This window comes from Brienomyrus brachyistius, chromosome 11 (assembly GCF_023856365.1).
Source record: "Brienomyrus brachyistius isolate T26 chromosome 11, BBRACH_0.4, whole genome shotgun sequence".
In the NCBI taxonomy this organism is placed as follows: domain Eukaryota; kingdom Metazoa; phylum Chordata; class Actinopteri; order Osteoglossiformes; family Mormyridae; genus Brienomyrus; species Brienomyrus brachyistius.
This window is the reverse complement of record NC_064543.1, coordinates 20,380,716-20,396,384: the sequence shown is the minus strand read 5'-3', so window position 1 is coordinate 20,396,384 and position 15,669 is coordinate 20,380,716. Positions and strand designations below refer to the sequence as shown.

At 45.4% G+C, this 15,669-nt stretch overlaps 2 protein-coding genes across 6 annotated transcripts; one reads left to right on the top strand and one right to left on the bottom strand.

Annotated features, from left to right (window-relative positions):
- Window positions 1-201: 201 nt before the first annotated feature.
- dnaaf1 (dynein axonemal assembly factor 1) lies at window positions 202-8,240 on the bottom strand. 4 transcript variants are annotated; one of them, XM_048969504.1, is made up of 12 exons: window positions 6,919-7,043; window positions 6,670-6,787; window positions 6,113-6,269; window positions 5,829-5,920; window positions 4,745-4,966; window positions 3,708-3,874; window positions 3,047-3,168; window positions 2,355-2,521; window positions 2,008-2,190; window positions 1,697-1,923; window positions 787-837; window positions 202-651 (listed from the first exon to the last, which is right to left on the bottom strand). In XM_048969504.1, the coding sequence occupies exons 2-12, from the start codon at window positions 6,773-6,775 to the stop codon at window positions 355-357; spliced, it is 1,791 nt and encodes a 596-aa protein (XP_048825461.1). In that variant the 5' UTR covers window positions 6,776-6,787; window positions 6,919-7,043; the 3' UTR covers window positions 202-354. The 4 variants fall into 4 exon arrangements, with proteins under 4 accessions (XP_048825461.1, XP_048825462.1, XP_048825463.1 ...); XM_048969505.1 differs by having other exon boundaries at window positions 6,670-6,783; window positions 6,919-6,960; XM_048969506.1 differs by lacking the exons at window positions 6,670-6,787; window positions 6,919-7,043 and adding an exon at window positions 8,139-8,240.
- slc38a8b (solute carrier family 38 member 8b) lies at window positions 8,125-15,483 on the top strand. 2 transcript variants are annotated; one of them, XM_048969508.1, is made up of 12 exons: window positions 8,125-8,368; window positions 8,530-8,604; window positions 9,170-9,415; window positions 11,311-11,509; window positions 11,967-12,117; window positions 12,206-12,307; window positions 12,900-12,957; window positions 13,066-13,180; window positions 13,864-14,011; window positions 14,213-14,412; window positions 14,508-14,559; window positions 14,930-15,483. In XM_048969508.1, exons 3-12 carry the CDS (start codon window positions 9,227-9,229, stop codon window positions 15,030-15,032), a joined length of 1,317 nt encoding a protein of 438 aa, XP_048825465.1. In that variant the 5' UTR covers window positions 8,125-8,368; window positions 8,530-8,604; window positions 9,170-9,226; the 3' UTR covers window positions 15,033-15,483. The 2 variants fall into 2 exon arrangements, with proteins under 2 accessions (XP_048825465.1, XP_048825466.1); XM_048969509.1 differs by having other exon boundaries at window positions 9,130-9,415.
- The last annotated feature ends 186 nt before the right edge of the window (window positions 15,484-15,669 follow it).

Sequence of the window (15,669 nt, the reverse complement as noted above, 5' to 3'; positions counted from 1 at the left end):
TTTTGCGATTTTGAATCCCCGGGCACCACTCGCGGCATGTAGGCTACATCAACGCAGCAATATTCGCAATGGCAGCGGCTATGTGCGGTGTAAAAACCGCACAGACGGAAGCTTTCACATGTATATGTTGTTAAATAACAATTACAAAGAAACCAAGGGAGAAGCTCACATGAACTCTGAATAAATGTAGTCGTCTATGAGTACATGGTAAACTGAGTATTTTATATTTTATTTCATTAAGAAAATCCGTGCTAGTTAGGTATGTTACTGAAACTTAAGACAGGAACCATGAGTTTGCTGGAACTCAGAGACGGTATATGATCAATATCTGGTCATTACTAAAACCTTCCCTCCTCAGTCCAGTTCCTCGATCAGGACCCTGGGCTGAGGGGGATGCTGGCCTGCTTGGGGTACTTTGAGTTGGCCTAGCAGGCCAGGGGTGGATTCTTTAAGCTGAGGAGCATTTCCTGCCGGGGAATGTTCTGCAAAAGTGTGACTGCTGGCTGGTGCACTTTCTATCCTGAGAAACAGCTGGGAAGGCTTGGGATCGGGCCTCTGCACCCATGAGAGTGTGCTGTCCACCTCTGGGATCCACTGTGGGTCTGTTCCTCCTTCTTCGGAGATAACTTCCATTATCGGTCGGAACACATACTGGAGAAAAAATAAGGGACAAATATAATTAAAAGAAAAGAAACTTTCCCTTTGCTCTGTTATAATTCTTGTATCATACTGCAAGCCAGAGCGTCTTTGTGATACATCTCTAACACCTGCTTTTGACGGAGATACCTGCTCGGCAGAGATGTCTGCATCTCCCACCTCCTCCAAGTCGGGAAGGTCCTGAAGCAGAGGAATAACAAACTTTAGTGATGCCTGTTATTAGTTCCATACACTTTGGAACCTTAAATCATAAACATCCATCCATCCATCCATTTTCCAAACCGCTTATCCTATTGGGTCGCGGGGGGTCCGGAGCCTATCCCGGAAGCAATGGGCACGAGGCAAGGAACAACCCAGGATGGGGGGCCAGCCCATCGCAGGGCACACTCACACATCATTCACTCACACATGCACACCTATGGGCAATTTAGCGACTCCAATTAGCCTCAGCATGTTTTTGGATTGTGGGGGGAAACCGGAGTACCCGGAGGAAACCCCACGACGACATGGGGAGAACATGCAAACTCCACATACATGTGACCCAGGCGGAGACTCGAACCCGGGTCCCAGAGGTGTGAGGCAACAGTGCTAACCACTGCACCACCATGCCGCCTAAATCATAAACAGAAAATCTGAATTTATGAGGTAAAAAAATAGGGAACAAGGTAAGAGGACATAAGGGGTGAATCTCAATATGGGTAATTGACCACACTTGTGTATCCGTTCTCTGTCATCTTCCGTTGCCAAAAACCAAAACCAATACTAATAACAGAAGTACAGAGGATGGTAAAAGTCCCCACGTTGGTGTTGACCCACCCCGAATATCAAGGATATGTCGGCTGCATCCTCGCTGAGCGAGACCAATCCCATGATTCTTTGCTCCCCAAGTTATATCTTAGAAGGCAAGTTGGTAAGACGGGTCTTGCCAAGACCACAAGTATGATCTTTGCATCCTTGGTACTGAGATTCACCCGAGGACTTTATTTCGGTATTCGTTGCTTTGTGTTATACTCAGACAACTTTTTAGCTGCAGGCTTACAGCAATGCAGATCTTGGAATCGTCGTCCAAATGAATCGTTTGTAACTGGTCCGATCTCTCCAACTCTGTGACTAAAACACCTTGAGTGCCCATCGACTGAGTCTCCATGGCCGCATGTTCCGTCTTTGGCTCTGTGATCAGCCGTTTCCCCTGAGTGGCAGCTGGCTCCACATCCAGCTCTGTGATCAGCGAGCTGTCCTGGGTGGCTATCAGATTGACAGGCATATCTGAAGTAAAGGATAAAGGAATGAGAGTGACACCCTTATACCAGCATCAAAGTGTGTCCATTCAGTCCCCGAAGCTGTGTTTACCAGCAGCTGGAAGACTAGGTCCTGCTTCCTGGCGCTGATGGGGCAAAGTGGAAGCCCTCAACTCTGGTTGATCCCCCACAGCATCACTTTGCTGAATCTCCTGCTGAGCCTGCAGACAATCCTCAACGAAGGCCTTAATCTTCTCCTGCCCAGTCGGCTCCCCAGCCATTGCAGCTGCCTTGACTGTTAGAGCATAGCAGGTAAGTGCCACAAGAGGGCGCCCTTGAATACAGTTCAGAGTATGTTATCTGCCCTTTCAGTAGGATGTGTTTTTGTCTCTGAGCACACTATCATTTCTTTATGTGCTGCTCTATAAAATCGGTATGTGTACTGCCTGCACGCCTCACCATGCTCCTGCTGCCCCTCCAGTCTCCGCTTGTCCATGGCCCTCTCCCGGATGGCGATCATCGCGTTTACACTGTCCTGGATCTTCTTCCTCTCCCGGGTTTCCCACATCTCCCGCTGGGCCCGTTCAGCCTCCAGGCCCCCGCTGGCCCAGGCCTCGGCACACGCCCTGCAGCACACAGCGGCCCAGTGGCACTAGTGAGAGCGACCCCGTAGGTCTGCGACACTTTACTGATATCACAGGATTCACAGAGCACATCAGGTGTGTTACAGTGGAATGTGTTTGTTTTCACGTTTCGCATTTTGCTCTCCTTTTTTAGGACAGACTGTACACACATACAGTGGAGAGAGTGAAGTTTGGGGTCTTAGCACAGAGTCAGCCATTTGTCCAGGATCCCTGGAGAATTTCAGGGTTAGGATTACTCAGGCACCCGACAGAGATGTGGCTGCTATGCTGAGTATGGGATTCGAACCAACAACCTTCTGATCACAGGTACAAAGCTGAATAAGTTCAGCTTTGGGGGAATGAACAAACAGAGCCTTAATAAATGCATGTTACAGTAGTTGTAAAAGTCTCTACTTTTTAATTTGTGGGCTTGAGGGTGACACCTTCCCCGTAAATCTGGTACCAGGAGGCCCTGACCAGCTGCCTTCTGTGACAGTCTGAGTGGCCCTGGTGGTTGCCTGGCCTTACCGCTCCTTGGGGAACACAGGCCTGTCGTCCAGGTAAGTGAGCTGCCTCAGACGCACAATCAGTGTCTTCCTGTAGTTGGGGAGGTTCCGAATGACTTCATTCCCCATCAGATTCAGGACTCTCTGAAAGCAGCAGCAATAACGATAAAACTGACTTGGTAACTCTACTAACAGGCAGAGCTCCAGAACTGATGATGTAATAAGGCCAATCATGTCATCTTCCCCGGAGTCACATGACAAGTCTGGTCATTTTCAGCCTGTTTGTGATTAAGCTATTTTAGAATACTTTATTTTTTAAAAATATCCCATCCTGATCTCCATTGACACACAAACACACGTATGTATGCATGTGTGTGTGTGTGCTCCTCACCGGACATAAAGATAGGATATGTAAAAATAATGATGTGGGGAGGCATTGGCTGGAATTCGAGCCCAGACCTCCCGCATAGCGGGTGAGAACGCTACTTCAGAACCACCAGGTAAACATAACCACAGGCTTAACCCAAAATAGCTACATTTATGGTTCCGTCTACTTTCATTTCCTCACATACGGCCATGAGCTGTGGCTGAAGAACAAGGCTGCAAGTACAAAGGCCCAGAAGGCATGTGACTGTTCTGCAGAGGACATGACGGGATGCGGCTTTATTTAAGTCGGAACGCACGAGGTTGGGCATGGTCTCAAGGACGCCGAGGATGGCAGGGTCTCTCAGCAGGTTGTGCGACAGGTCAAGGACGGAGATGGTGGGGCAGAGGGCCAGGTGGGCGATGTCCTGCATGCTCTCTATCATGTTGTGGCCCAGCTGCAGGGTACTCAGCTCCGGGAGACAAGCTGGGCACAAGAGCAACACACAAAGTTCATCTGTAACGCATCTACCCAAAAGTCACCCAAATAGAGGCATATTTGTGAGGCTAACAGATAATCTGCTGACACATGAATATTCCTACAAGAACAGAAGAAAACAATTCCTTAGTCTTTCCATCTATCTTCTATGCCTGCGTGTTCTCTACAGGATTGTACGGGTCGGGATCTCAGAAGGTACGGGTGCAAGGCAGGGATTAATCCAGGAGGGGGTGCCAACACATTGCAGGGCACACACACAAAATTTATTGAGACAAATTCACCTTTTTTGGACTGAGAGGGAAAATTGAGAAGAATGTAGAGGAAATCCCACAATGACATGGGAGGGGAACATGCAAACTCCGCAGAGACAGGGCAAAGACTCAAATCCTAGTCCGTAGAAGTACAGGGCAAGACTCCAAACCACTTCATCACCACACCACCCATCCTTTATTTTACATAAACATCCTCCTCGTTATTCTTAAAAATAAAAAACAAATTGTTCTGAGCTCTAAAGACTAATAAAAAAAACATACATTGCATCTAATTTTTTCTTATGCTAATGCTATCCTTATGCTAATGATTTTGTGGTGTAATCTTCAGCTACTTTTACTGACTATATTATGTGGTTAAATTACCATATTGTGTTCAATATAATGCTGTAATACTATATTTAGTTTCTAAAACAAGTGGCAAGCCACAGTATACAGGGCTGGTGTCTACCTCGCTTGGGTAAAATCAACTGCTAATACAATGTATGTAAATGAATCTTAATTTCTCCAAAGCAAAACCAGTTTCCAGAAACATTCATAATTTGCCACAAACAGACGAAGTAGGTAACACTTGCATTAAAGCCCTTACAGATGTTCTCGACAACCTTGATATAGTTGTTGCAGACGTTGAGCGTGCACAGCCGACTCAGCTGCTCCAGGTTCTCTAGCTTGTGGATCAGGTTCTGTTGGAGGAACAAGCATCGCAACTGGACCTGGGCTTCCAGGTTCTGGATCCGCTGCAGGCCGTTACACTCCAGCCAAAGACACTTCAGCCCTGTGTACTCCTCCAAGTTTTCGATGGTGGAGAATCCTGGAGGATGGAGATGGCGTGGGACGCGACAGGCCGGGAAACATCGGAGGGGTTAGGGACAGAGATGTGGCTGCTCTGCTGAGCATGGGAATCGAAACAGCGACCTTCTGATCACAAGCACAGAGGCCTGGCCCTCTGAATGGGTTCAGCCTTGGGTGATGAATAAATGAAGCTATAACAAATGCATGTGGAACAGTATACTAGTTGTAAGTCTTTAAATTGCCAACTTCAGGGCTTGAGGGTAACACCTTCCTGCCCCCAGTGGAGCTAGTGAGGGTGGAGTTGCTGGTTCCTGTCCTGATAAATTCTTTAATTAATATTAGTTGAGACATGAAGAATTACAATCCCTTAGCCTGATTCTTTAGACATAGGAAATACGTTCCATTAATGCTTGATTCATAATTAACTTCTCTCTAGATTTTTCCCTCCTGATTTTCTCAGATGTCAAATTCTGCATGTGTTGTCTGCCAGAGTTCCTCGTCTGGTTGAAAGCAGACGACGAGTCTGCTGTGGATTCTCAGCCTTTGACAGCACAGCCCTACCTGCGGGGTGAATCCCCGGTTACCTTGGAACCGGAACTATTGATTGGGGAAGACGTGCTACTGTCACTGTACTGTCACTGCTTGTCGCCACCAGGCGCCAGCTAACTAGGCCTTTCCTTTATGACCAGAGTGTGTTTGCATGATCTGTATAGTGGACTTAAATCTGTGCTTGAAAGCAGGACCATACCACTCCTAGTTGCTTTGGTGGCCTCCATTCACAGGTCATTCTTAATGCAGTATGTTGCATTGAAGTTCTAGAACTCTCTTAAGTGACAAATGAATGGCAGCTTCTCTGTGGTGAGGTAGGACATCGGCAGTACCTTTATAGTGCAGGTAGAGTGTGTCATTCAGGTATGGGGTCATGTAAAGTTTATGCTGTTTGCAGTGGGCTTTTAGGAATTCCTTTGTTATTCTGTACAGCAAGACATCGAAAATGAACATTAAAATGACTCAGAAAATATGCGTTTTAGAATGCACATGAAATTACCGTATTGTGTTTAATATGTGAGCTTTAAAAAGAATAGCATAGAGTACATATTAAAGATAGCGGGTATAAAAAGCCATGCTACGCAGCTCTAATCTGTGCTCGTGACTCGGCCAGTACCTGGGCCCTGGGTCCTTGTCATTCTTGTCCTGCTTGGGTCCTGGTTTGCAGTTTTGCCCGTCAGCCTCCAAGCATTTCTGTCTGACCCGTTCCGAAAGGTCAGTCTCCCCACCTGAAGCGTGATCGTCTTGGATGGGGGAGGAGGGTGATAAGGTACCTATAAAACACCACAAAACATCAACAGTGCGGTAATAGTACTGACTTGATTAAAGTGCAGACCACAGTCTCATGTCATCCATCCATCCATTTTCCAAATCGCTTATCCTACTGGATCGCGGGGGGTCCGGAGCCTATCCCGGAAGCAATGGGCACGAGGCAGGGAACAACCCAGGGCACATTCACACACCATTCCAGTCTCATGTCAGGGCAGTAAAATACATACACACACGTAAATATAATATTCATTTCATTAATGCCACTTTACAGTTTATAATGATATATTTCTACTATAATATTTACGTTTAAGCTTATATACTGTCTTTCAATTTCGTATAATTAGGGCAAAGTTTCATTTATGACCCCGAATTTGCATTTAACTAGGAACCGCGACGTTTTACCGTGTTTCGTAGAGTTTTTGACCTCCGTACAAAAATCATGGCTCCCCTTCGCGTTTCCCCCTGCCGTTTCTTCTAATTTTGCCGAAGGGCACAGCTTCGTCTGCATCCTGGACGCTGTCTAGTAAATTTTTATTCCTTAATAACTACTTAATCGTGTTAGTTAACTATTCTATTACAATGTTACTAATTTTAGGTTCAACTTAATTTATGTTTGACATTTACTTATTTTAACCCAGCTAACTACATTACCTGGGTACAGCGTGGTTTCCCTTCCACAGCGCTTGTAAGTTACTATAGGAACAGCGTAAACACAAGCAGTTGCTCTGCTCTGATTGGATGAGTATATATGCTAATAGTAAATGCGATGAGAATTTTCATTGGCTTTAAACGTCAGAAACATTACTGCACCTGCACGTAATCTCAATAAATAAAATACCATAGTGATCACATATAGATTCATTTTAAGGGCTGCAATAGGTTAATTAATAAGTGAATTATAATATGCAAACCCGCTATAGTAATTAAAACAGAAAATCAGAATAACTTTATTTCCATCGTGCATTTCCAGTAAACCTGGAGCAGCTGCTACTAAAAGAAATACAAAGACTATGAAATTTAAAAAATAAAATTTAATTATACGATGTAAAAATGTATACTATATTGTATAGAATATGCTATATAGAATAGTTAAGTAAATAAAAAGAGTTTACGTGCAAGGTACACGTTTGCACAACAGTATGCATTACCGCACGACAGGTGAGAAGTCACATTACAAATGACACTTACTTACCTCAGCTATTACAGTAAATTGCAGTGTACTATACTGAGATCGTCTCCTGCTTAGCAGGTTTCTACTTGCAAGACTTACATAAGTTTTATGACCGTTTCAACAAATTTAAGTGAAGTACCGCCGATTTCTCCAATAAGAGATCAGCTGCTGCCCTCTACAGGGTGTAAGAGAATTGGACAAAAAAGTCCAACTGGATAGAAAGGGCGTTACAAACTGTGAAAATGTATTTTCACCCGCGAATAATATGATCATTTTAGCGTTGTTTTACATTTGTAACTGGAAAATATAAAGTAGGATAATTATGAGGCAAATAACCGATCAGCTGACTGAGTCTATCCCTCGGAGGATTGTGACCTTAGTGTGATGCCGTGGTTTGTATGCTTTGACGATCCGCAAAGCTGAGGTTTCTTACGCCAAGACTACGGTGTGAATTAATACATTTTGTGTTTGTAATTCGATACAACTCAATTAGAATGAAATCTGATCGCTCAGTCAGCTTTGCGATCAGCGCATAATTCAGTGAAATATCCCAATACAAAGTGAATTTAAAATACCAAGGACATGACCTCGGCCTCCTCAGCGGTAGATAGGGCCACACTGGCAGGAATTTTTTGTGTCAGTGAGTATTAAGCGTGTCTGCTTCACAGTGCTCCTTGAAAGTTTAAGTCCAGCTCTGTACCTTTTCACACGTAGGCGTTGACGTTGGGGCTTGCTCACACTTCTGGGTGCTCTTACTCACAGCTTCCACACAAGCTATTACAGCTGATTCGAGGGGCCCAGCCAGGCTATTTAATCTGATTAGGTACAAGGCGTTGTGAAATGTGCGGCAGTGTTTAATTATTGATTTGGAATGAGAATGCAGAAAGTGGGTCGAAACCCACGGGAAATTCAGTTTTAATGTGATTTATTGTGAGTTTTTTTTAATATTAATGTGAGCTTCTGTTTCGGGTACATGGTAATTTCGGGGCGAGGCGTCGAATGAAGTTTTTCAGTTTAGTTAGTTGTTTCAGTCCTTCGTTCTGCTCAGTCAGCTGCAAATTCCAATAATAACGCACTTCTTTTTTAACCAGGGGACGGGGTTCGGCCCCACGGGACCTCCAAAAAATGTGCCATGAACACACGTTTCCCTGAAGCCAGGCACCGAGGTGACACTATTTACCCACGCGTAACTTTCATTTTACGCACCGTTTGACATGGTGTGGGGTGGTGCGCCAGATTCCGCATGTCTTCTTCGGTTTATTAGGTGTAAAAGAACCAGCATTTAAAGCGTATATACCTTTTCATCAAACATACATATACCTTTTACCATGATAAGGCCGAATTTGTTTGGCGAATTACAGGCTAGTCGTGTTTCTTTTGACATACATGTATCAATTAAATTATAGTGTTAACTAGTATGACGTAGCAAGACTAAGTGAAATTGTATTGTCAGTTGTCAATGTGTAACTTAATTGCAGAAAAAAAAATTAGTCCCAATTTTAATTCAAGAATAACGAAATAGGTATAAATACGCAATAATACTCCATAAGTAATCTAGTAAAAAAGTTTCAAGAACAAATAAGAGTGATTGCATGTGAGGCTTATCAAACTTATTTAACTTTTTCTCAAAACAGCTAACGATGAATGAACATAAAACTGTTTTTTTTTGCGGTTTGGAAACACCTCCATAGACACCCATCACCGTGTCTCCGCCTTTCGCCGTATATTTAGGACGTACTATCCCAGTGACAGCCGACCGGCCTGTCGGGAGTAGGCACGCGTTTAAGCATGGAGGAACTGGCCAGGGAGAGCATCAGCTTGCTGGGCAAACCGGCGCTGGACAGCGATGGCCCACGACTGGGCTCGTTCGGTGCCGTGTTTATAATGCTGAAATCGGCGCTGGGTGCGGGACTCCTCAACTTCCCGTGGGCTTTTCACAAAGCGGGAGGAGTCAGTACCGCCATCGGGGTGGAACTGGTAAGTATGGATCATATTATTTACAGAAGAAGCACAGAAAAAAGGAAATAGTATGGTATTTAGATGCAGTTCTTGTAAAATTATTTCTTTCTCCGAGACCCATCCGTGGTCTGTCATCGTTTTATATAGAAATATTACCAGATACCGATGTTTATGCCATATTATAATATGATTGTATATTATGAAATTTTAAAGCACAGCTGATTCCTATCACTGGAATTATTTAGCTTCCTTTTATTGTAGAATTTTATCCATGGAAAGGCCATCAATCCATTTTCCAAACCGCTTATCCTACTGGGTTGCGGGGGGTCTGGAGCCTATCCTGGAAGCAATGGGCACGAGGCAGGGAACAACCCAGGATGGGGGGCCAGCCCATCGCAGGGCACACTCACACCATTCACTCACACATGCACACCTATGGGCAATTTAGCCTCAGCATGTTTTTGGACTGTGGGGGGAAACCGGAGTACCTGGAAGAAACCCCACGACGACATGGGGAGAACATGCAAACTTCACACACATGTAACCCAGGTGGAGGCTTGAACCTGGGTCTAAGAGGTGTAAGGCAACAGTGCTAACCACTGCACCACCATGCCGCCATGGAAAGTGATTTCTGTTATTGCGGCCAGCTGGCTGATACCTAATGCAGCAGGTGTCAGCAGAAGAAAACTGGGACACCCCTGCTGAACTGTACCCTGCACCGCCCCGACATGCCTACACAAAACTACTAAAGCCCTGCATTCCTCTGACCGTGGGTGATACAATCGCACAGTAGTCCACCTTGCGTGGAGAATCACCTCCATCACAGGGAGGGGGGTTGCCCAGGGTGGAATGCCAGTCCATTTCCCCCGACTTGTGCCGTCCCACCCAGGGAGTCCCCCTGCCCCCATGTTTCCTGAGACAGCCTTTATGACCCCATACTAGTTGAATGTTTGAGAAGATTAAAATTTCATTTTTCAAACAAAATAGTCTGTAATTAAGCACACTCCCTCACACCTGTCAATTTACATGTAATATCCAATGTCAGTTTCTAATAGCCAGTGCCATTTTGTTGGAGGGGGCATGTATACCCCAGGGGCAGACCTATACTTTCAAACAGAAGTGTTTGCCTTGATGCTGAAGTTCCCACATGTGGTGTGAATGCATGTCCCTTCTTCACACCCTAGCTATAATGAAGGGGATGGGATTGGGTTATGGGGCACTTTTTGGTGGGGGAGTGGGGGGTTATGTTGATAACTATGTTGTCCCTCCCCCTTGCTGAGCCCCTTCATTGGGTACAACAGAAGATATTTCACTGCTGTAGCAGCTGACTTGAAGCCGGCATGTCGGTGTAATGGTTATGGTAATGTTTCTCGAACCAGTCCTCTGGGACCCAACAGACAGTCTACATCTTTTCTCGCTCCCAGCTCCCAGGGAACTGGGAGACAGCAGACACTTGGACTGTCTGGGGGTCTCTAAGGACTGGTTTGAGAAACACTGGTTTATGGAGTCAAACATTCCAAGAATGTGAACAGCTGTAGGTGGTGCTGTGTGCAGCAGTCGGACCGGACTTTGTGATCGGAAGGTCGTCGATTCAAATCCTGGTGTCGACAGAATTCTAAGGCCTTAATTGCTTCAGGGACTAGCTGACCTTACTTTCTTCAAAATGTATGTCACTATGGATGAAAGTGTTTGATAAATAAACAAATGTAGTTGTAGTAATTGACTGAAATTAGCAATTTTTTTTGGTAACAACATCCCAGCAAAATATGGGCATTCATTGAGGTATTTATAGAGTACTTTTCATATGTGGCATGTGCTATGGAACCCAGTGAAAGTCTACTGCAGTGCAGTTATGTAACAGGCTGTGTCAAAGCTGAGAAACCTTGAGCAGCCCACCTGCCCTCTGTCCCCAGGGGTCACTGGTGTTCCTCATCAGTGGCCTGGTGATCCTTGGCTACTCCTCATCCATCAGTAGGCAGAACACCTACCATGATGTAGTACGTGAGCTGTGTGGGCCGGCCATAGGACATCTCTGCGAGGTCTGCTTCGTCTTGAACCTCTTTATGATCTCGGTGGCTTTCCTGGTCGTGGTGCAAGACCAGCTGGAGAAGTGTGAGTCATCCATCCATCCATCCATCCATCCATCCAGATATCATCGAATCACTTATAAGACACATGACTGGGGTACACCTGAACAGGATGCCAGTCTATCACATGACACTTACTCTCACAGAATGCTGCATCTGTAATCAGAATGTCACCGGTTCAAATTCCAGACTTGGCAGAATGATTTAGCTATCAGCTCCTTGAGCAAGGCTCTTCACCCCCAGTTGGTCCTGGAACTGGCTGACCATCCATTACTTTGGATATACATTTTATGTGAAATTTGGAGAGGCCATTTGGCTGAATTTAAGCCTGGACATAAGTGAAATACCTGTAGATAAATGCAGGTTCATAAATACAGGATCCCTGAGCTCCCTGCCCTTCTTCTGCAGCTCAGGTTTTTCCGAGCTGCTCGTGTCTTGGTTCGGTTGAGTGACCTTTGACCTGTGACCCCTGCGCCCCGCAGTGTGTGACTCCCTGTACGCCATGGTGACGGGCTCCTCCGAGATGCCCTATCACTGGTACACCGATCCGCGGCTCGCGCTGCTCCTACTCTGCCTCATCGTCATCCTTCCCCTCTCCATCCCCAAGGAGATCAGCATCCAGAAGTACACCAGGTGAGTGTGTGCCCCCCCGCCCTCGCACGTGCCCATACACATCCGCACTGCTGCTGTCACTGTCTCTGCTGTCCCCTTCTGTCACCAGTGTTTTGGGGACCCTGGCCGCCACGTACCTGTCGGTGGCCGTCGTCATAAAATACTACATGAAAGAGGACCATGTTTCCATCACTCCCATGTACAGCAGTGGGTAAGTGGGTTTTTTTAATTTGTTATAGGGTCTATCATTGGGTACGTTTCCCAAAGGCATAGTTGCTAACAATGTTATGTATAGCTGGAACCATGCAGTTGAACGGTTACAACTATGTATGTTGCTAACAGGAAGTTTTGGGAGACATACTCACTGTTATTAAACATAATATTTTTCTCAGGTTATCGCTGGTGGCCAATGGTGTTTTCATGGTCACTTTCAGTTAAAGACTAAGTTAAAGATTATTTGATCCTGTAATCTTGTGGGCAGCTTCAGTTCCTGGGCTGCCATTTTTTTTTACTGGATTACTTAGACTTTATAGTGGATACTTTGTAATGAACTGTTATTGCAGAATGTTGGTTTGAGGACTGTTTCAGGTTTATGTTTGAACCTGTTGCCTAAAATAGCACCAATGTTGTGTCCGTAATTGGCATAGTCAGCTGTGAGGTAGGAGCGACCCATTTTTAATCATTCTCATTATTTACCATGTACCTTGCATTTTAGTTAGTTCCTTGGAATAGAAGCAATTACTTATACCAGCTGCCCAGGAGAAACAAACCATGCATTGGCATGTTCTTATTTCCTTGTTTAGCATAAGTTCATGGGCTTCAATGTTCAGCGTTGTCCCGACGATCTGCTTCGGTTTTCAGGTGAGTGGCCCCAGCGAAGCCTGCCCCCCCCCCCCTCCCCCTCCCCGGCTTTCCACCGTACTCTGTGTGGCCAGTTGCTCATAGCTCCCTCTCTTGGTGGGTTTGCAGTGTCACGAGGCCAGTATCGCCATCTACAGCAGCATGGAAAACAAGAAACTCTCCCACTGGGTGGTCATCTCTGTGGTGTCCATGTTCATCTGCCTGCTCATCTACTCCTTTACAGGTGGGTGTATCTGCAGGTCCCCTTGCTTGGACATCCTACACACTGGGGTCTCTGTTCGAGCTTATTTGCTGGACATAATTACACTTTGTGAAACATTTGCTGTGTTTTCTCTGTTCATAAACAAAAGCACTCAAAGCATGCCCCAAAGCAAGAGCACCATCTAGTGGACTCAAAAAATACAGCAAATGGTTCATGAGGCTTAATTTTGACCATCATTACTACTTACTGCTCCCATGGTAACCCTTTTCTGGTAATCGTGAGAAATATTAGTGCTGAGGAGAAGGTCAGAGATTATCTGAATATGAATGCAACATTAGTGTACACCATTATGGAAGCCAGTGAGTTTATAATTGCTGTGGGTTGCTGCTTTATCGTTAAGGTGCAAATCAGTGATGGCCATAATGACGCCTCATGAACCATTTGCAGTATCTTCTGACCCCACTAGATGGTGCTCTTCGCTTGCTTTGCGGCAGAATCTAGTAGAGTCAGAAAACTGCAAATGGTTCATGAGGCGTCACTTCTGCCATCACTAGAGCAAAGGGATTTAGTCCAGCATGCTTAAAAGTTCTGTTGGTGGAAACCCAGTCGCAGAGCTGAGGTTGTCCAGCTCATCACACCATAAAGGAACCGTCACCATCAGCAGGACTGTCCACCATGTCCTCACACCTATCTCAACATTTCAGGGGTTTTTGGCTACTTGACATTTGGGGAGAAGGTCGCGGCTGACATTCTGATGTCCTACCCCGAAAACGATGTCGCCATGATCATCTCCAGGCTGCTTTTTGGCATCTCCATCATCACCATCTACCCCATTATTCTCCTCCTGGGCAGGTACAACTGCTGCTAATGTCGTCAACAGTTGGAGATTCATTTAAAATTCAGCTATGCTTTAATAAAAGTCTCCTAGAATTATTAGATTCCTTTAGAATTAATTCTAATACGAGTTTAGGAGCTTTGTCTTTATTTAGAAGAATATAATACTGACATTATCTAAGTGCGCGGTTTTGATGACTAACTCTGACTCCTACACAGGTCTGTGATTCAGAATCTGTTTCTGCGTGTCCGTCGACGGTTTGCCATGGTAACACGGTCATTCGAGAACCGCAGTCGCGTGGTCCTGACCGTGATCTGGATCGCGGTCACCCTCCTCATCGCCATGTTTGTTCCCGACATGAGTAAGGTCATCAGTATCATTGGCGGCATCAGCGCCTTCTTCATCTTCATCTTTCCAGGTGGGCCCACTGCTTTTGTGGATGCCATCACTAACGAAACCTTCTTGGAGCGTCTCCGGTTTTAACTGGCTTTGCCGTGTGTCTGCCCCATGCAGGACTCTGCCTGATGTTCATCATGCAGTCGGAGCCTGTGAAGCACAGGACAAGGTGAGTGCTCGGCCTCCTGCATGTGGGTTTGTGACCGAAGAGATGTGGAGTTTGACGTGGAGTTTGGCGGATTCTAAACTGCGTCATGTCCAAGTGTCTTCAGACATTAATTAAGACTAAATTAGGCCACTGATGGCATGACGGTGTGTGTCATGTGACTAAATGAGCAACGGCAGAATTATTTTAGGCAACGGGTGAAAACTAGGGGTTTGAATGCTTAAATGCAGTAACTTCCAGCATGGGAACTGTCATGCAGTGTTACCGAAGGTACAGTGTGACTTGCGTGTAATGTCCTCCTCATTACTGTCATTACTTAGCTGTACTTTATCTCTCCCCCCCCCCATGGTTCTCATGATGATGCGCCCTGCAGAGTGTTCCTGACCTGCTGGGGAGTTACCACTGTCCTGTGTGGGGCCTTCGTCTTTGGCCAAAGCACCACCATCGCAGTCTTGGAGATCATTAACGAGCTCTAATTTCCATAAAATGCAGACGCATCACTGGAGTACTCTCAAGATTCAGTCTTCACCAGCAACGGCTGCACCTGGGATTGCTTCTGGAAATTTACATCGCTGACCTTTGCGGGAAGTTGTGCGTACCGCTTATGTCACCAGTAACGTCACGGAGCTCTCCATGGCCTAACCTCTGTGCCGATTTTAATAAGGGCCCTCAACCCTGGAGTTCATCAGCACCCCCCTGAAAATTGTTACAGAACTGTAGGACCAATTCTAATTCTTTTTGCTAAGGATTTTGGGTCACTCCTACTCAGAAGATGGAAGAGGCTTGAGATGGACCTATCTATAATGAGATGGACCTATTTATAATATTGCATAAGATTTTAATATCATGTTAACTCTTACTGTTATTAATATTACAGATGTAAAATTGTATTATTTATTTATGAATGCAAAATTTTTTTTGAATAAATGGTGCGTATGGTAAACAGAGATGATGAACTGGAAATAATTATCCACCAGTAGGTTAGTTTTAATAGAGTCATCAGTATTTTAACATTCATTTAGACACTGATATACAAAAGCAGGCAAGCTAATAGACTAAACTATGTGTAGCCCCCCCGCCCCCCCCTTCGTGACTGGGCACCTCACATTATAT

Excerpts from the sequence above, each read along its gene's own strand:
- dnaaf1 (XM_048969504.1), bottom strand. The coding sequence starts at position 6,775 with ATGCAGACGAAGCTGTGCCCTTCGGCAAAATTAGAAGAAACGGCAGGG. Across the intron at positions 6,270-6,669 it reads CAAAAACTCTACGAAACACG|GTACCTTATCACCCTCCTCC; the intron begins GTAAAACGTCGC and ends GGTGTTTTATAG. Across the intron at positions 3,169-3,707 it reads TTGAGACCATGCCCAACCTC|AGAGTCCTGAATCTGATGGG; the intron begins GTGCGTTCCGAC and ends TGCTGCTTTCAG.
- slc38a8b (XM_048969508.1), top strand. The coding sequence starts at position 9,227 with ATGGAGGAACTGGCCAGGGAGAGCATCAGCTTGCTGGGCAAACCGGCG. Across the intron at positions 12,118-12,205 it reads AGCATCCAGAAGTACACCAG|TGTTTTGGGGACCCTGGCCG; the intron begins GTGAGTGTGTGC and ends TTCTGTCACCAG. Across the intron at positions 14,560-14,929 it reads CCTGTGAAGCACAGGACAAG|AGTGTTCCTGACCTGCTGGG; the intron begins GTGAGTGCTCGG and ends TGCGCCCTGCAG.